General features: G+C 41.9%; 1 protein-coding gene across 5 annotated transcripts; it reads left to right on the top strand.

Moving 5' to 3' along the window:
* The first annotated feature begins 37 nt into the window (after positions 1 to 37).
* On the top strand, positions 38 to 19,528 carry LOC147901223 (calcineurin B-like protein 1). Of its 5 annotated transcripts, none has more exons than XM_087376499.1 (11): positions 38 to 324; positions 806 to 879; positions 17,059 to 17,124; positions 17,249 to 17,385; positions 17,752 to 17,834; positions 17,947 to 18,006; positions 18,360 to 18,468; positions 18,612 to 18,664; positions 18,792 to 18,872; positions 18,963 to 19,075; positions 19,300 to 19,528. In XM_087376499.1, the coding sequence occupies exons 4-11, from the start codon at positions 17,292 to 17,294 to the stop codon at positions 19,361 to 19,363; spliced, it is 657 nt and encodes a 218-aa protein (XP_087232625.1). In that variant the 5' UTR covers positions 38 to 324; positions 806 to 879; positions 17,059 to 17,124; positions 17,249 to 17,291; the 3' UTR covers positions 19,364 to 19,528. The 5 variants fall into 5 exon arrangements, with proteins under 5 accessions (XP_087232625.1, XP_087232623.1, XP_087232624.1 ...); XM_087376497.1 differs by having other exon boundaries at positions 806 to 891; XM_087376498.1 differs by having other exon boundaries at positions 806 to 891; positions 17,040 to 17,124.
* The last annotated feature ends 651 nt before the right edge of the window (positions 19,529 to 20,179 follow it).

The following is a 20,179-nucleotide window of genomic DNA, read 5'->3' as shown; positions in this document are numbered from 1 at the left end:
CTCTACAATGTGTCCTACACGTGCTAAAGAGTTCTAATGTGTCAAGCTTACGAGAGTTGCCTTCAATCCGAGGCATAGTGGTAATAATATTCAAAAAAAATTTTAGTAGATAAAACGATGATACAGTGTGCAAGCAACAAGGTGGGCGATCTTGACGATGGAGATGGGCGATCGAGCCGGTGTGATAGCCACTGTCATGACTTTCGATGCCTCTCGCCTTTTGATTCAGATCTTGAGCTCCTATAATCCCCCCCAACAACTGTCCTTTTTTGCTTGGCTACTTCAAGCTGCTCAAAGCTGTCTCTTCCTAGACTTCTTTTGCAAGTACGCGCACAGCTTGATCCTCACTACTGAGAAATAAAATGCGATTAAGCCTTTCATCTATTGACTTAGTGACAAATGAAGATTGTTTGGGGAATGAATTTTGTGCGTTCGGTGCTTATTTCATCTTTAGATTTTAAATGGCGTTACTACCCGAACTCTATCTGTCCAATAAGTTCTGCTCCGCCAAATCTTAGCGGCTCAACGACGTCAAAATTTAGCCATAGGGTGAAGCTGGTTTCTGTACTATGAATGACTGGAGTGCGCACGTCGTGGTCTGCTTGATTCCATGGAGCTGGTCGGCATTGCCTTTAATTCGGGACAGCCTCCAGATGCTTTTGAACAGAAATCATGGATGCTGTCGGTGAAACTAACATTCATCACGAAGTCGTTGAGTTTTGATGCTAATCGTAGCACCAAACTTCTGGGAGAGAGATCTCCGGAGAGTGTCTTTTATCAACTCTTACACATAATTTATTTGCAGCCCATCATCCAAATTATGGGAGTAGTGGGATGTGAACGACAAACTTCAACACAAGGCTGCAGGATATTCTTTATGTAAGCGACGAGGTTAGTCTTTCCTTCTATTGGAAAGAGTGTTGCTTAAAAGTCTTCCACCCGAAAACCTGAATATCTTATCATTCTTGGAAAAATAGACCTTTTTATCATGTGAGTAGATCCCAATACAAGAGAAGTACACATATTGTTAGTGAATGGATTGTTTCGACCAAATAGTTGACCGTTGTGTCCACCGCTGTTCCTTTCATTAAAGAATAATGGAGCTTGGAGAATTTGTGTTATTATAACACATCCAACGAGATGACAACCAACATTAGATCCCTAATTCATGCCTAGATGAGATTTTCGATAGCTTAGGAGCAAAATTTTCAGCCATGCCATAGCCATATTTAAATGTTAATGATGACCAAAGATTATAGAAACATGGAACATTTCTGTGATGACATTCATTATCTTCAATAAGATTGAGGATGAATAGCAAAGAACACGTGAGTTGGATTTAGATAAAACTTACTAAATTGGCAAGATTTGAAACAATGCATGGTGTTAGATCATTCTTGTTTATGTTCTTATTACAAGAGATTTAATAATCATTTTGTTTACAAAAGCACCCATACAATGTGATTTAACTCGGAAGCTCAATATAATAGCTCTCTAGCTCAATGTAGCTAGCTTGCTCTATTTTGAGGATTCCATGTTTAGAAGTTCCATCTTTATTTTATAATTTGAGCGGTAGTTGATGCTGCATGCATATTCATGGTACAATTCATGATGAATGTGTGGTTCTATAATTACAATGAAAGATGTATATGCTTACAATCTTGAGACATAATTGACCACATGGGTCAACCAGCTTGATGGTTAATGAAATAACTCTTTGGTATATGGATAGCATGCCAAGGAACTGGATGGTCAAATGCATGCAAACCAACTAGATATTAAATGCAGGGAGCAATGGAACAAAGCTGGAAGGCAAGGCAACAAACAACAAGACGAAGGAACTGAATTGTTCTTGCAAATGGATAATGAGAGAGTACAAATGGTCGCCTATATAGGGCCCAAACTCAACTTAGGACTAAATATTCTAAGATTTAGTCCTAAGTGAACTAGGACAAGTGTCCCAAGTGGGCTAGATGTCCTAACTAGCCTACAAGGCCATACCAAGGCTAAGCTCCCTCCATGATATGGCTGAAGTATCCTAGATACATCCAAGGTATACCTAGAAACTTAATCATGGTTGCACATGTTCATCCATGATGGATATAGCAAGCTATGATAATATAGGGTAAGGAAAATCACGTGACAAATAGTACCACATGTAAAGCTTGCCGAAAAGCCTCAACTTGGGTCACATTAGAGCCTTCATGAAAGGATATGCTAAGTTATCCTCCATGGGATCGTGGGACAACTGTATTACTCTAGATGATAGCCGCTCTCACACATAGTGAGAGTGGTCCTCAATGTGCTTGGTATGCTTGTGAAAGATAGGGTTACGTGCAATTATGGTAGAAAGAGGCTTGCTTGACATCAAGATCTACAAATGACTTTACGGTAGCTGTGGAGGCTGCCCTGTAGTCAGCTTGACAACTCGAAGTAGCAATTGTGGGCTGCTTCTTGCTAAACTAAGAAATGCATCAAGAGCCAAGCATGAAATAGTCGCCATTGTGAGACACGTGGGAGTCATAATGACCGGCTCAGTCACCATCCGTGATGAAAGCATGCATAACCAGCGAAGACTTATCATCATATAACAGTCCCAAATGTTGTGTGCCTTGCAACTCAGCCTGAGGTTATATTTCATGGAGAAAGTTTGTGGGCTGTAGTTGTGGGTTCAGAGGAGAAACCAACTGGCAAGTAAACTCAGGATTCCCCTGACAAGGTAACTGCGTGGAAAGTAAGAACGAAAGAGCCCTTGGAATTTTGGGACGTGCCTTAGGATCTAAATCCAGTAATCATCTTGATTTTTCGAAGACCGTTCATGAGAATTGGGTGACTGTTAGATATAGTTCTAAAATGGTTCTAGGTAAATGTAGTGTGAGATATGACATTTATTTTGATCCGTATATCTACTTATTTGGAGATCGAATAGCATTTGATACATGCATTGTCAAAAAATATGGGTATCGTGGAGCTATGCTTGAAACATGAGATATCTGCATTGCTAAACATCCACAATTCCAAACTTATTCTCCGTAGAAATGGGTAAAACTCTATATTTCCTACCCATATAGCTCCTCATTAGGAGAATCACGCTTTGGTGCGTGGTTGAAGAATTAAGCAAATGAAGGAAGGAGTAAACATTAGGAGAGCACTTGAATCGAATGAGAGTTATACTTCGTCAACTAGCGAATCTGGGAGTTTGGGTTGAGGATGACGGCTCAAAGGTGTACTTCTCTCAAGTCTCCCTCCAGTTTATGGTGAGATAGTCAAAATATTGAGAGTGAATGCCAATATGAGTTTAGATGAGATGGCTGTGACACTGTTGGACGACGAGCGACATCAGACTCAAGTTGAGGAAGAGAGAGTTTATGCATTGAAGACTGTGTAAGGAGCGAGAAGATCAAGCGTGAGTACTGTGGGTAACCCAAGGCATAAGGGAGTAGTTTTTCTTCAAGAAAAGAGAGGATATGAAGAAGAAAAACAAAGAAGCTGGTAAAAGCAAAGAATTGGCTAACATTGCTGAAGAGTTTGCGAATCTATGTGTCTCTGGCCTGAGCTCAACAGATGATGAGTGGGCTTTATAATCGGTCAAAAGATTGTGCAGAATAAAGGTGTCTTAGTGTAAGCCTCATAGGTTTTAGTCAATACTTTGCTTTAGAGCTAGAACTTCTTATTCTTTGAGATTCTACAGGTTGGTGTATGCCATTTTTCACCCTCCTCTTTGTTTTGGGAAGCTGTGATAGTTTTCAGGCAGTTTTGGCTCGTCTTTTTGAGACTTTCGTTTTGTGTTTCTCTGGTTTGTCGGATCTTCTTACACTTGCTGAAGGATCTCTTTTGTCACCCCTGTTGCGGGGTTGTTGGAGATGAGCAAACCTCAGGTGGTCTTTGTGCATGGCGGACAAGTTGGTCGTCGTGCATCGCGGTTACTAGTGTATTGCATGGCATTTGAAGATGGCCGTGATTCCTGCACACTCACCTACTGTTTGGCAGCTCCATGCTTCACGAAATTCTTGCTCTAGATTCCGCGGCTGATGGCATGGATCTATTGCAGGTTTAGCTCACTCGTGAGCTCGGCCGCAACTGATCATCCTTTACAAATGGCTTGGTGCGTCGCAGCAGATCCTTCAGTTAGTCTCCTTCGTCTCTTGCATGGTCATGCAGTAGTTAATAGTTTGTCACATATGATGATTAAACTTTAGTGTTTGGCCTCCGATGTTTAGAACTTTCGGGTCATTTGCAGTCTCTAATTCCTAATCAAGTGCATTTAGGTTTTAGTTTCAATAGTGATTTTACATATCTGAAATTAGCAGCTGCATTTGCTTCTGCAACAGCCTGTTTTTTATATGCATCAAGATGGTACAGAACTCAGGAACGTGTGCCAGTAAGTACTACATAGTTATCATGTCGGTTGTCATATACAGTGCAATGATAACTGTCAAAATAACCCTGGAGCCATTTTTGGAGATGGCTGAAATAGGAATCAGGTTCTTTTTGATACGTGGAACATATTACACGTCCACAAGAGTCACTACCCCCCCCGCCCCCCCCCCCCCCCCCCCCCCCCCGCCACCGAAATGACCTAGGCTTGACCAACGCTCTCACGGGATAGGATGCATTGTTGGCACAAGTGACAATCCCCCCCTTGGTGCATCACTGAAGTGTAGGCTCACGGAAGCAAAAGGATGCACAAGAGCGGAGCAAGAAGTGGAAGCCGTCACATCAACTAGTGTGAAAATGAAAGTACAAAGTACTATAAAAGAGAACCCTAGGACCTAGTGTCCTAGTGGTACCACTAGTACTAGGTGTCATAAGACACTAAAAGTACTAGGTGACCTAAGTGCCAATAACTAAAGCTATATGGCACATACCAGGGCCCAGAGGGGCATCAATACGACCGGGAGAAGATGGCCTACAACCCCCCCTCCATGGTATGGGCTGAAGTATTCTAGAAATGTCTCAGAATACCTGGTATTTTTTGGTCATGGTGGCACATGTTCATCCAAAAGGATATAGCCATCTATGAATGTACAAGGTATGCCAGATCATGTAACAAAGGGAACCAAGTGTAAAGCCTGTCGAAAGACTTCGAACTTGGGACGAGGAAGTGCCTTTGTAAACATCTGCTATGTTGTCCTCTGTGGGAAGGTAGGACAACTCTGTCTCCTGCTGACAAGTGCTCTTGAACATAATGATAGTGAACTTCAATGTGCTTGGTACGCGCATGAAACACTGGATTACGCGCAATGGCCAAAGCACTCTGGTTGTCAGTGTAGACCATAGTGGAGGATGTCTGGCGAATACCAAGATCTGTAAGTAATTGTCGAAGCCAGACACACTCTACTGTAGCGGTGAAGGCTGCCCTGTTTTCAGTCTCACAGCTGGATGTGGCAATTGTTGGTTGCTTCTTGTTGAGCCAAGAGATACATGAACTGCCAAGCAAAAAACAATTGCCGGTATGTGTCACTCTAGTGTCGGAACAACCTGCCCAGTCACTATCCGTGTAAGCATGCATGGTAAGTGAACCCTGATTACCATAGAAGAGGGCTAAATCCTGAGTGCCTCTGAGATATCTGAAGACTCTCTTCATTGCCTGTCAATGCTGTGAACTGGGCATGTGCATGAACTTGCTGAGCTGGGATACTGCATACTGTAAGTCAGGTCTGGTGTGGCATAAGTAAATGAGACATCCAACAGTCTGCTGGTAAAGAGTTATATCACATGGTGGGCTCCCTGTTAGAAATGACCCAACAGAGGGTACACGCAGCGGAAGACTTATAGTAATGCCCAGGAGCTCACACAGTGTGCGGTGTGGGTGTGGAATCACAGACTTCTTTACTTATGTGCATACAATAGGTGTGCAAACTCATCAATAGACAATGAACCGACGCATCTAATAGTAGTAATCTTGGAGGTGGGAGCAAAGGTCTCCTCAAAGTCAATGTCTTGTTGTTGGGCATACCCTTTTGCAACAAGACAGGCTTTGTGTCGTCGATCTATGCTGCCATCAGATTTCCTTTTTAATTTGTAGACCCACCAGGTACCAATGGCATGCTTGCCGGGAGGGAGATCTACTAATTCCCATGTGTCATTTTTGGCAATAGATTGTAGCTCAGCTCTCATTGCATCCATCCACTCTTTGCTATCAAAAGCATCTTTATGGCATAAAGGCTCTTCATTGCAAGCTGTAGCAAGGAGTGCAAACTCAAGAAAGTGACCATGCATCTGTCTATTCCCTGATCTTGTCCGGGCAACAAGAGGTTGATCTTGTTTGCTGTCCCTCAATGTGTCAAGAAGCCATCTGGGAACTTGCCTTTGCTGTCTATTGACAGCTCTTTCTTCAATCACTGCATCATGAATAGTGGGATTATTTTGTGCTGGAAGAGGAACTTGCAAATCAGCATGGGGTGCTGGCTGATCATTGCTTGTTGGAGGGGCCTGCAGGAGGCTCATGTTGCTGGTCAAAGTCCCCCTTTGAGGGAAGCAGAGGTAACCAAGAGTCAAAGGCATCAAACATGTCAGGTTCTGGCTTAGCTTTGCAGTCTACAAGAGGAGAAGCTGAATGTTCAGCAAAGATTACATCTCTACTGACAATAATCTTCCCAGTATTTGGTTGATACAACCGATACCCTTTGCTCTCTTGGCTGTAACCAATAAATATGCATTTGATTGCCTTGTCATCAAGCTTATGTCTCAGCTGAGATGGTACATGAACATATGCAAGAGACCCAAAAACTCTCATGTGTAAAAGTGAAGGCTTCCTGCCTTTCCACGCTTCATAAGGTGTAATAGTCCTCAATGCCCTTGTAGGTGATCTATTCAGCACATAGTTGGCACACATCACTACATCAAGCCAAAATTTATTAGGCAAGGACTTGGCGTTAAGCATGCATCTGGCCATCTCCATAGTAGACCTGTTCTTCCTTTCAGAAATAGGATTATGCTGTGGAGTGTAAGGAGTAGTGCATGATTGAACAATGCCCCGTGAAGACAAAAATGCATCAAACTCTTTTGACATATACTCTCCCCCCCTCTCTGTGTTGAGAGTGACAAGCTTGCATCTTGATTCATTCTCAACCATATTCAGCCACCTCTGAAAGCATGAGAACACTTCAGATTTGGCTTTTAAAGTGTATACCCAGCAATATCTTGTGAAGTCATCAATTAGAGTCATGAAATATTTGTACCCTCCAATGGCATTTGTCCTCATTGGGCCACAGACATCAGTGTGCACTAGCTGCAATTTCCTTTGTGAGAATTTTGAACAGTTCTTTTGAAAAGGAAACCGATGCATCTTACCAAAAAGACAACCCTCACACACATGTTTGGAAACTGTGTGAGTTTGAGATACATCATTTGCCATGCCCTGTGAATGTAACTTGGCAAGAGCTCTATAATTGAGATGACCCATTCTCTGATGCCAAAGATGAGTTTCAGCAAGCTGTGAATCTGAAATAGCAAATGCTTCAATAGAAAGTGCAACTGAGTGATGATCAAGATGATAAAGCCCTTTTTGCAAAGTGCCAGTGAGAACTATAACATTGTCATCACGAAGATCATATACTAGGCATCTGTATCCATCAAAAATCACTCTGAAACCTGAAGTGGCAATTGCTGAAATTGAAATCAAGTTGACTTCAATTCCAGGCACTAAAAGAACATTTGTCAAAGTGACAGGATGGCTTGAAATGGATGTGAGCTGCACATCTCCAATCCCTTTTACAGCATAGGAAGCATTATTAGCACATGTGACAGTTCCCCCTCGAGGTGCATTAGCCAAGGAATGAAACAATTGTCTGCAAGATGTGACGTGCTTGGAAGCACCATTGTCAAAATACCAAGACTGAGCATCATTAGGAGTAAAGAATGCATCAACTTTGGAGGGATCAAAGGAGCAATGGAAAGCCCATGCCCAATCATCCTGGAGAGCATGTGCATATGAGGCATCTTTTGGCTTGTGGGATTCAATTGCATGTGAGGCATTTACTGTCAATCCTGCTTTCTTTTTCTCCGAAGCAATGCGCTTCCTGCATTCTGAAATTTCATGCCCTGGCTTGTGACAATAGTTGCATCTTTTCTTCTTTGGCTTATCTGTTGTATTTTGAGATGCATTGGAGGAATTGCCACTGTTAGGCGCATGTTTAGGCTTGCCCATAGGCTTGGAAGCCTTGCCTTTTCCTGTCTGTTGTGAAGCAAATGCATGATTAGGAATAGTAGCTTGCCTATTAGCACGACTTTGCTCTTCCTGCAAAAGCAAAGTGAGTAACTGATCAAAGGAGTAGTGGTCTGGATTACCCATGGCCACTAGTCGAAGGGTTGTAGCAAACCCTTGATATGTATCTAGCAGCCCATTCCATGTGGTACTGACAAGCTGAGAATTTGGCACCACCTCATCAATATTGGCAAGTTGTTCCATGAGGTCCTTGACCTTTGTCAAGTATGCATCCATAGAGTCACCTTCATTCATGCTGACTTCCTGCAATTGCCTTCTTAAATATGCAACACGTGCCTCATTGTGAATAAGCCAATTTGTCCCAAGCATCCTTTGCTGTCCTGCATGACCAGATGTGGGGAATAATGATTCTCTTGCATGATAAGGCAATACAGGAATGTGCATTTGCATCTCTTGCATCCCATCTTGTTTGTTCTTGAGTTGGAGGAGCAACAACAGGGGTGCTAGAGGATAAAGCATCAGGAGGAGTACCCTCTACAGAGGGACCAGCAGTAGGAGCAGCCACTGTAGCATTGGCTGGTCTCAGATCAACTCTAGAAACAATGTTCCAAAAATGCCTTGCAACAAGAATATGTTTCATGAGATAAGACCACATCGGGTAGTTGGTGCCATCCAACTTATCATCTTCACAAAGAATGCCAAATAAATCATGATTGTTGCCAGAAAAGAAAAGATCTGAAAACACAAAAGCCTCAAGGCTATCACTGGAAAGAGTTGGTTGTCCAAAAATGACAGCAAATGTCTGCAAGTGAATGTCTTGCAAATTTCCAGCCCAAATCAAAAGGGCAAATGCAAATTTGACCCAAATGTGACTGTGTCAGGCAATGACCACTGCAAAAATCAGCAAAATTGGCAAAAGCCCCAAATGTAATGAGGGCAAAAAACCAAAAAGAGGGCAAATACAGAAAAGCCCCAAATTTTGCTGAGATTTTGCAAATGTGACCCAATGTCTTGCAATCTGACCCAATGTCCTGCAAATGTGACCCAATGTCCTGCAATCTGAAGAAGAAATTGCAATCCAAATCCCAAAGCTCCAAGGTCTTGCAAGAAATTGCAACCAAAAGAAGGGAAATGAACTCAAAAACCCCAAATTTGCCAATGGCTTGCATAAAGCCCCAAAATTGCAAAATCGAAGCCCGAATGCAAAAGCCCCAAATGTCAGCAAAAAATTGCAGATCTGCTGCAATGTCTGCTCTGGACGGTACAGAATGTATGGAATAGTACAGCCAGTACGGAACTTTACAGACGCCGAAGTACGAAAATGTAAAGCGAAAACTGTACGAAATCGAAAACTGTATGGAAATCGAAAACTGTAAGAAAATAAAAAATTGTATGGAAATCCGTACAATTGTACGGGATAGTACGAAAATCCATACAATTGTACGGACACGTTTTGACACGTTGCACGGACAGCCATACGGAATCGTACGGACAGATAAAAATTTTTAAACAGTTGACGCGCCGTACGGAATCGTACGGATAGCAGGTCGGGGGGTCGTGTCGGAGTCTGAAAAAATGAGAGTTGCTTTAGAATTTTGAATATACTCTTCCTGAATGCCATGAATCCGTTCTTGATATATGGTAGAAATAGCATACAAATTGCAAGCCCACATCCTGGACAAGGCATCTGTAACCACATTTTCCTTCCCTTTTTTGTACTCAATGTCAAAATCATAGGATTGGATTGTAGCCAACCACTTGTTCTGCTTATATGACAAATTTGGCTGAGTGAGGAAGAATCTGAGTGTCCTATGATCTGTTTTCACCTTAATTTTACTTCTGTATAGATAGTGGTGCCATTTCTTGAAAGCATGCAAGATAGCCAGCATCTCTTGATCGTAAACATGGAAATTGAGTTCTTTGGCATCAAACTTCCTGCTTTCAAAGGCTATTACCCCGTGTTCCTGCCTCAGAACAGCCCCCAATCCTTTGCCACTGGCATCTGCCTCCACAATGAAAGGATGCAAAAAATCAGGGCATACCAAGACAAATGCATGAGTGAGAGCAAATTTCAGGTCTTCAAAGCTGCGTTGTGCTCCCCTAAACCACCCAAAAGCATCCTTCTTCAAGAGGTTAGTAAGAGGAGCTTTCCTCTTGGCAAATTTGTGAATAAAGCTCCTATAGAAGGAAGCAAGACTTAAAAATCCTCTCAACTGGGTGGGGTTAGTAAGAGGAGCTTTCCTCTTGGTAAATTTGCGAATAAAGCTCCTATAGAAGGAAGCAAGACTTAAAAATCCTCTCAACTGGGTGGGATTTTGTGGCTGTGGCCAATCTTTGATGCATTTTACCTTTGCAGGAACCACCCAAATGCCACGTCTACTCATAATATGCCCCAAGTACTCAACCTCCTTTGCCATAAAAGTGCATTTGTTGGCTTTTGCATAAAGCTGATGCATCCTCAAAATTTCCAGCACTTGCTTCACATGCTTAATGTGCTCTTGTCTATCCTTGCTATAAATAAGGATATCATCAAAGAAAACCAACACGCATCTGAAAAGAAGTGGCTGTAATATCTTATTCATCAATGCCTAGAAGGTGGCCAGTGCATTAGTCAATCCAAAAGGCATCACCTTGAATTCATACAAGCCTCGTTCTGTGCGGGAGGCCGTCTTGCGCTCATCTCCTTCTTTCACCCTGATTTAATGGTAACCTGACCTCAAATCTATCTTCGTGAAAAATTGAGCACCCTTGAGTTCATCCAATAGGTCATCTATCCTGGGGATTGGAAATATGTTCTTGATAGTGGCTTTATTTAGATCCCTGTAATCAATGCACGTGCGGTATGATCCATCCTTCTTCACCAGAAGCACCGGAGAGGCAAAAGGAGAAGTGCTATGAGAGATGAAGTTCTTCTCAAGCAATTCCTGCACCTGTACTGCCACTTCCTCCCGCTCAACCTTAGAACCTCCCGCTCAACCTTAGAAAGACAATATGGGGCTTTTTTTCCTTCATTACACTGGGTTTGACGACTCTACTCCTCTTGCAAGAGTAGGAAAACAAGTTGAATGAAGGTGTAGTATTTGGGGTTACCCATGGCTACTAACCTCAACGTTGTAGAGAAACCATGATATGAATATTGTAGGCTATTCAATGGGGTGGACACCACATATGTTTAATATTAGACTAGATACTACATTTTGGATCAAAAGGTACCAAGTAGAAAAGTGATGCTTTAATGGCCAGTATATTGCAACGCTTGACAAGGCCAATGCATGTGGATAATCAAGAAACAATGTGACAGCATGCTGCTGCCAAAATATGAGATTCTTAGATTAAAATCATGGGTAGCTAAGAGTTTCATGTTGACTTCAATCAATGTTTCAGGTTCATGCCCGAGAAGCCTTTGCATTGAATTATGCAATGAAGGGGGCCGGGATAGATTTGGTGAAGGGCCAGAGATGGCAGAAAAGGGGAAGAGGATAGGGGAGAGGAAGGAGGAGAGAGAGAGAGAGAGTAGGGAAAGGAGTGGAGGGAGAGGAAGAGAGAGAAAAGGGGTGAGGGGAAGAGAGATAAAGAGAGATTGGGAGAGAGAGTGTAGGCAAGCACGTAGGAGGAAGGAGTTGCGAGTAGATAGGATTAGATGTCACATCAAAAGTGTTACAATAAGGGGTGGATGGGGACTTATATAGTCCCTCCATATTTTCCATCTAAGAGGCCTCTAAAGGTCCTCTAAATTGGTCCCTTCCCCCCCCTTATTACAGCCATCCCTTCCCATAGAATTTTGCCCTCAAAATCACAGCATGGCTGTCCAAAAAGTGCAGCAAACAGCAACTACTAATCAGCCTGGTAGGAGATGGAGGTGGTCTTGGACAATATTTTATTCTTTAAGTTCCAATCTAATTTCCAATTAATATGGTTTCACTCTTAGAATCAAAGCTCGAACATCCCATCAGCGGAGGTGAGCGGTGATGATGAGGGATTAGGCTTACACGGCTTCGACAAGGGCCAGGGATCAGGCGCAGCTCACGAGGGCCAAGGATCAGACGCAGCTCACGAGGGCCAAGGATCAGGCCAGCAAGACGAGGACGAGGACGATGACGACGATTCGGATGAGAATGCTTTCTAGCTGCCATGAATTCTCATCCTTAGGGAGTCCCCACCACTTGATAAGATACTCTATGGAGTACATGGTCTTTGAAACCCATGATGCGCTCAGGAACTAAGAGGATGTGGCCCTCCTCATCCATAGGTGGCAACTCAGGAAGAACATGGACATGTTGTCCCACATGTGGTTTCAGCAAGGACACATGGAAAACATCATGGATCTTGGAGGTACTGGATAGCTCCAATTGATATGCTACCTCTCCAACCTTGCGTATGATCTTGTAAGGTCCATAATACCTATGAGCAAGCTTTGTGTTGTTGTTACTACCTTTCAGCGAGGCATAACAGTTCTATGGAGACGCAAATGCACATATCTCCCTCTTTGAAAGACAAATATCTTTTGTGTTCGTCCGCATCTTTTTTCTGCTTGGCTTGGGCATCCTGTGTTTTCTTTTTAGCCAACTGCAGAAGGGCATCCATCCTCTCCAAGTCATTCCGTGCTTGCTGAATTTTCACAGCCATGTTAGCAATTGAAGAAGGCATCCCGACCTTGCATAAGTACATTGTATCGAACGGGCTCATGCCAATGGAGAGATGCTTGGAATTGTTGTAGCAAAATTCAGCAAGTGCCAACCATTTATCCCAAGACTTATGAGTATCATGACAAAAGTGCCTCAAATATTCCTCCACCCATTTGTTCACCCTTTCCGACTATCTATCAGTCTCAGGGTGGTATGCAGTGCTAGGTGTGAGTAAAGTACCCATTGCTGTAAATAACTCCTGCCAAAAGTGCCCCATAAATTTTTGCATCTCTGTCACTGAAAATTTCTTGAGGGAAACCGTGATGCTTAAAGACATGCTCAATGAATTGCCAAGCAACCTGTGATGCTGAATCCTGGGTCTTAGTGGGTATGAAATGGGTCTGTTTTGTCATTCTATCCACCACAACATAGATGCTGTCCAATACCCTCTCTGTAGAAGGCAATCTTGTGATGAAATCCATTGCTATGTGCATCCATTTGCCTTCTGGAATGGGTAATGGTTGCAAGAGACCTACGGGTAATTTGCTGTCTACTTTATTCTATTGGCAAGGCAAGCATTCAGCCACGTATTTAACCACATCCCGCCACATGCCTTCTCAGGTAAAGCTCTACTTGATTCTTTCATATGTTTTAGTGACACCTGCATGTCCAGCCATGGGAGAGGAGTGCATTTCTTGCAAAACTAACTGTCTATATTTTGAGTGTGGCACTAGGTAAATCCTGTCCTGGCACCACAACGGCCCATTATGCAATTTGAATTCCGGATGACCCTGACTAGAAGGCTTATGCAAATCTGAAAATATGGGAGCTGCCTTAGAATTCTACATATACTCTTCTTGAATGCCATGAATCCACTCCTGATATATGGTAGACATAGCAGACAAATTGCAAGCCCACATCCTGGACACGGCGTCCGCAACCACATTTTCCTTCCCTTTTCTGTACTCAATGTCAAAATCATAGGATTGGACTGCAGCCAACCACCTCTTCTGCTTATATGACAAATTTGGCTGGGTGAGGAAAAATCTGAGTGTCCTATGATCTGTTTTCACGTTAATTTTACTCGCGTATAGATAGTGGTGCCATTTCTTGAAAGCATGCGAGATAGCCAACATCTCTTGATCATAAACATGGTAATTGAGTTCTTTGGCATCAAACTTCTTGCTTTCAAAGGCTATTACCCCATGTTCTTGCCTCAGAACAGCCCCCAATCCTTTTCCACTGGCATCTGCCTCCACAATGAAAGGATGTGAAAAATCAGGTTCTCATGTTCCCTCCTCAGAACAGCCCCCAATCCTTTACCATTGGCATCTGCCTCCACAATGAAAGGACGTGAAAAATCAGGGCATACCAAGACAAGTGCATGACTGAGAGCAAATTTCAGGTCTTCAAAGCTGCGTTGTGCTTCCTTTGACCACCGAAAAGCATTCTTCTTCAAGAGTTCAGTAAGAGGAGCTGTCCTCTTGGCAAATTTGTGAATAAAGCGCTTGTAGAAGAAAGGAAGACCTAAAAATCCTCTCAATTGGGTGGGGTTTTGTGGTTGTGGCCAATCTTTGATGCATTTCATCTTTGCGAGATCCACCCAAATGCCATGTCTACTCACAATATGCTCCAGGTACTCAACCTCCTCTGCCATAAGAGTGCATTTGCTGGCTTTTACATAAAGTTGACGCATCCTCAAAATTTCCAGCATTTGCTTCACATGCTTAATGTGCTCCTGCCTATCCTTGTTGTAAATGAGGATATCATCAAAGAAAACCAGCACGCATTTGAAAAGAAGTGGCTGCAATATCTTGTTCATCAGTGCCTGGAAGGTGGCCCGTGCATTAGTCAATCCAAAAGGCATCACCTTGAATTCATACAAGCCCAGTTTTGTCAGGAAGGCCGTCTTGTGCTCATCTCCTTCTTTGACCTTGATTTGATGGTAACCAAACCTCAAATGTATCTTCATAAAAATATGAGCACCCTTGAGTTCATCCAGCAGGTCATCTATCCTAGGGATTGGAAACCTGTTCTTGATAGTGGCCTTGTTTAGATCCCTGTAATCAATGCACATGCGGTACGATCCATCTTTTTTATTCACCAAAAGCACCTTGGGAGGAAAAAGGAGAATTTCTATGAGAGATGAGGTCCTTCTCAAGCAATTTCCGCACCTGTACTTTCACTTCCTCCCGCTCAACCTTTACAAGAAAGACGGTACGGGGCTTTGTTTATGGCCTACTGCTAGGCTCTAGAACAATGGCATGGGTCCACATCCCTCTTGAGAGGCAATTGGGATGGCATATCAGCAAATACATCAGCAAATTCCGAGAAGCAACTGCTGCATATCACAATCCTCAACACGGGGAATACTACCCCCCCTGAGTTACTGATACATTCAATGCATAGAGGGCATGCTCCTTCTTGAGCTCTCTGGCCAACTGCCATGCTGAAATGACCTGCAATTTAGGAGTGGCAATGCCATGCAATGCTATAGTTCTACCCTTGTCGACAAAGTTGAGTGATAGGGCATTTAAATCCATGCTGATTTTACCCAAATATTTTAACCAATTGCAGCCCAGGACAGCATCTATTGGGTCCATGTCCAGTGCCAGGAGATCGCCAGCAAATTCATAATCCTTAGAGAGCTTGATTCTTGCATCTTGGCAACAAAGTTTACTGGTTAAATGCTGTCCATTTGCCACCTCGACTCTCAGCCCATGATCAATCTCAGTAGCAATTAGTCCCACCTTTTGTAAGGTTTTAGAAATGATGAAACTATGAGTGCTACTGCTGTCCACAAGCATGTGAACAGTCTTGCCATTAATTTGCTCTTTCAATCTGATAGTTTCAGCACTTTTGGCACCCATCAAGGCATGAAAAGAGAGCATAAATTGTTTGCTGCGCATCCCAATAGATCTCCTCCTCGTCCACAGGAGCATTTCCATTTGCATCCTCTCGCGCATGAAAAGACATAGCAACTTGATGCTCCACATGAAAGACTGTAGGCCAACGGCCTTGCATGCCACAGGTGGGCTGAGTGTCATTTGATTGTATACCATGCATATTATGTTCAATAGCACTACTGGGAAAATTAACCCCCTTCGTGGCTCCAAGATCTAGAGCTTCTTTCGCGTCATGTGCACCCTTTGAATCATCATGAGTGGCATCCAAGGTCTCAGAAGCATCCAGTAAATCCTCCTCATCCTATATCTCAATAATCATGTAGAGTTTTGTAGTGCCATTGCTACGTATTTTGCAAACTTCACGATGCTCAGGAGTCCATTTCTCACCACACTTGAAGCATAAGTTTGCCCGCTTTCTGCTTCCATAATAGCCCTAGTGTGTTGTTTAAATTTCTGATTTTTCATTTCCAGCACTTGGCTTAGCTCTTGGCTTAGCATCAGATGATCTGTATGGCTTAGCATATGGCATCTTCCTGCCTGTAGCAATGCGAAACCTCGGAAATGGTGCTGCTGCTGATTTCCTATCAGTCACCTTAGGCTTCTTCTCAGTCTCGTTTGCAGTCTCATAAGCGCTGCCTGCTGCCATCTTATATACTTGCTGGCATATTTGGGCTCAAACACCTCTGCCAATTGGACTGCACGCTCAATTGTTTGAGGTTTATGTGCCTTTACATCTGCAGCCAGGGAAGGACTCAATCCTTGGATGAAACACAACTTCCCTTTCTCAAATACGTCTTGTACAAACAAGGAAAGCCTCCAAAAGCGCTGCAAATACTCGTGGACTGTACCAGTCTGCGACAATGCATAGAATTCAGCCAAGTATTGATCCAAGATGAGTGGGGATACGAACGTTAGTAACCATCATTTCTTTAAAACCCCTCCATGTGGTTGGCCTTTGCGGTGAATCGCTCATATACCGCCACAAAGTATGTGCATAGTCCTGCATGTGCATACCCACAAAGATTACATTTTGTTGCTTGGGGTGCAGTGCATGCTATTTGAAAGAGACAGTAGTTTTAAAATAATAGAAATTGATGTCTGAAATCATTTTGAGACTGACTACAATCCATACCCGGAATGTTTTAAAAGATGTTTCAGAGTAAACCAATGCGTATTCTGCTTGCCTGTTGCTGAACAAGCATGCATATGAGATCTTGCACTAGGAAATTTATTATCTTGATGGCTGTGTTTGAAAAGATCATTTAATTCGTCCTGTAAAGCAGTGGAGTTGGTGTTTTCATTACAAAGCTGAGTTTCCAAAGAATGATCTGAATACAGGCCCTGTTAACTGTTGCAGAATCACATTCTTTGAGTGACTAGTTGAATGTTTGAATACATGGGAGCTAGACAAGAAAGGACAAAGGTATGTTGGAAACCCTGCTTGACGCAACTCTTTAAGTCATTAAGATTATATGGTCAAGTCGTTCATAGGAAACAGAGAGCAAAGAATCTATGTTTTTGTATAAGTCATCCGTTTTCATTACCAGGGTTCTAGAATCTAGATACAGGATTGAGAAACAAAGTGTCTACATGGGCTGCACCGATTCCAAGCTCAAGATCTTGCAGCGGAGATCCTCAAAATCAGGGTATCAGAACCCTCAATATCTTGCAGCAGAGACCTGTTGTAAGTTGATTTCTCAAGAAAAATTACATAGGCATGTCTAACTCAAAGAAGTGTGCTAAAGGAGTGGAACGATGAAAGGTTTGTATATCGTTTTAACTTGTGTTCCTTGCATGGAAACTGTAGAGTCGGTTTACTGTCTTAACAAAATTATTCATTTTATGGCAAATTGTGGAAGCTGTGACTGCTCTGGAAAATGACAATGAGCCATGTCTCTTTTTGGTTCTGTTTGCTAATCGCGTTGTAGAGGTGTGCTTAAGCCAGCTCTCTTGAGATGGCTTGTTCACAATATACATTGGCTACTATTGTCTTCATTCATTGGATTTTCTTGAGATCACTACATGTGATTATAATGGATTTTTATTTCAGTTAGTGTAAGTGAAATCGAGGCCTTGCATGAGCTTTTCAAGAAGATAAGCACCTCTCTGATAGATGATGGCCTTATACACAAGGTACCAAGATTTTGTCTTTAGGGTTAGATTCTGAAGAAGCTATGCATTTCGAAAACTACATGAAGGTAGCATGCTCATTAGTGACGGGGGTTCTCTGGATGTGAAACTTTAGGAAGAGTTCGAGCTGGCTTTGTTCAAAACCAGAAATAAAGAGAGTCTGTTTGCGAACAGGGTAAGCATTCTTTACAGTAATGCCTTTCATTGCCTGATTTGTTTGCCTTTTTTCCTCCTAAAAATTTATGTAATTTTCCTTAACGCTACATCAGCTTTGCCTCTTCAGATGTTCAGGTCATATAATGTCTGTATTATACTAATAGATTTATTGTTTTATTCAGTATGTATACAACTTTTGGCGTATTGAGCATTGCCTTGTATTCTTTTCTGGTGGTTGCAATACTGTACATCTATCGCACCGTAAATAGTAGGGGACAGAGGCTTATTGTCCGAGGAAGTTGGTGCTTTATACCTAGAAGAAAGGGTCGAAAGCTGAATTGCTAAGTTAATTGTAATATTCTGAATGGATAGGTATTTGATCTTTTTGATATGAAAAGAAATGGAGTTATTGAATTTGAGGAACTTGTTCGGGCACTTAGCGTCTTCCATCCAAATGCATCCGAGGAAGGAAAAATTGAATGTAAGTTTGAATTGTTACGCTTTATTCACTGCATCTTAGTAGTAGACATGTGTGAAATTAATGGCCAGGCTCTACATTCTAGATTTCAATTTGTATTTAATTTCCTGATTTCCTTGCTTTTTGGACCAATGGTTCGGGTGCAGTTGCATTCCAGTTGTATGATTTGAGACACACTGGTTACATTGAGAGGGAGGAGGTGAGATTCCGGGTCAATATTTGATTATTTGGTTTCCATTATGTAGAATGAGGTGCAGCAGCCTAGTGTGGGTAAGTACTAAGTAAATTTGCTGAAGTTTGGTAACCTATTGTGCCTGTGGTGACAGGTAAAAGTGATGTTGATTGCACTGTTCACAGAGTCAAATATTATACTGTCAGATGAAGTTATTGAAGCTATCCTTGAGAAGGTATGCTCAATAATATAGGTGACTCATAATCATATCTTTCCTTTCTTTGGCCATGGAGTGATTCATCTTTTGTCCACCTTGAATTTGCAGACCTTTGCAGAAGCAGATGCAAATGGGGACAACAGAATTGACAAAGATGAATGGAGAAACTTTGTTTTTCGCTATCCATCTCTTATGAAGATCATGACATTGCCTTATCTGAAGTATAGACACTCGATCCTTTCGTTATCACGTACATTATGAACTTTGTCTTTCTGTATGTTATTGATTCGTCTAATCTTGCACACAAACTTAGCTTTCCCATTTGGATAGTTACAAGCTCTATGGCCACAGCTTGTACATGCTTGAACAAGGAATAAGTGACATTTCCACCTCTAAAAAAGTAAAATGATATGTCTTGATGTGAATTCTGTTTTTGATGATGCAGGGATATTACCACTATTTTCCCGAGTTTTATTTTCAACTCAAAAATTGATGACATAGCTGCCTAAGTTTTTATGGTGGGAATTGGATGGATTAAAGATAATTTTATTGTACATATCATGATGTAAAACTTTTCCAAATGTTATTGGAACCTTTCTATTTTAAACTAGACTTATGCTTGGCACACATTGGATGGATTAAAGATAATTTTATTGTACATATCATGACGTAAATTTTGTCCAAATGTTAACGGGAATCTTTCTATTTTAAACTAGACTTATGCTTGGCACACACCTCTCCGTGATAAATATCTACCATCATATATATCGATGGGAATGAATGGTTCCCCTTTCATGTTGGAAGTTATTTCCAAAGTGAATACGAAGTAGACATGTCACCATGTCAAGTGAGTTTACAAAGGGTTCCTCTAATTATATACAAAAGGTGTCATTGCGAATAGTTGACCGGAATTGGCTAATATGGGGACATCATATTTTATTGACATTATACATGGATCTAAAATCTATGTAATTAACATTCCTATCGTCTACCTATTCTAAAGGCTCTTAATCTCAACAAGTTATTCAAGAGAATAACTTGGCTTAAGGATAAATTTAATTGAAATGACCTTTATTTTTGAATGGACACATTCAATTGATTTTTGCAATAAAAAGATGGAGATATCCCAATTAAGCTAAGGTCAAAGAGATATCTTCAAATTTTGATGCAAAGAGGAGACTTGAACTCAAGACATTCTTTATCCACTCATATATGCTATATGAAGATGATGTGATAAATACATAATTAAAGATTTTAGATTCTTACCCTCATAAATAAGAGGGGAGGGAACCTCTCCCCTTACAAATAGCTGGACTTTCTTACAA

Source organism: Dipteris shenzhenensis, chromosome 6 (assembly GCF_047967505.1).
Source record: "Dipteris shenzhenensis isolate YYH24624 ecotype China chromosome 6, Dip_SZ_1.0, whole genome shotgun sequence".
NCBI classification, from domain to species: domain Eukaryota; kingdom Viridiplantae; phylum Streptophyta; class Polypodiopsida; order Gleicheniales; family Dipteridaceae; genus Dipteris; species Dipteris shenzhenensis.
This window is presented reverse-complemented; position numbering and strand designations above follow the sequence as displayed.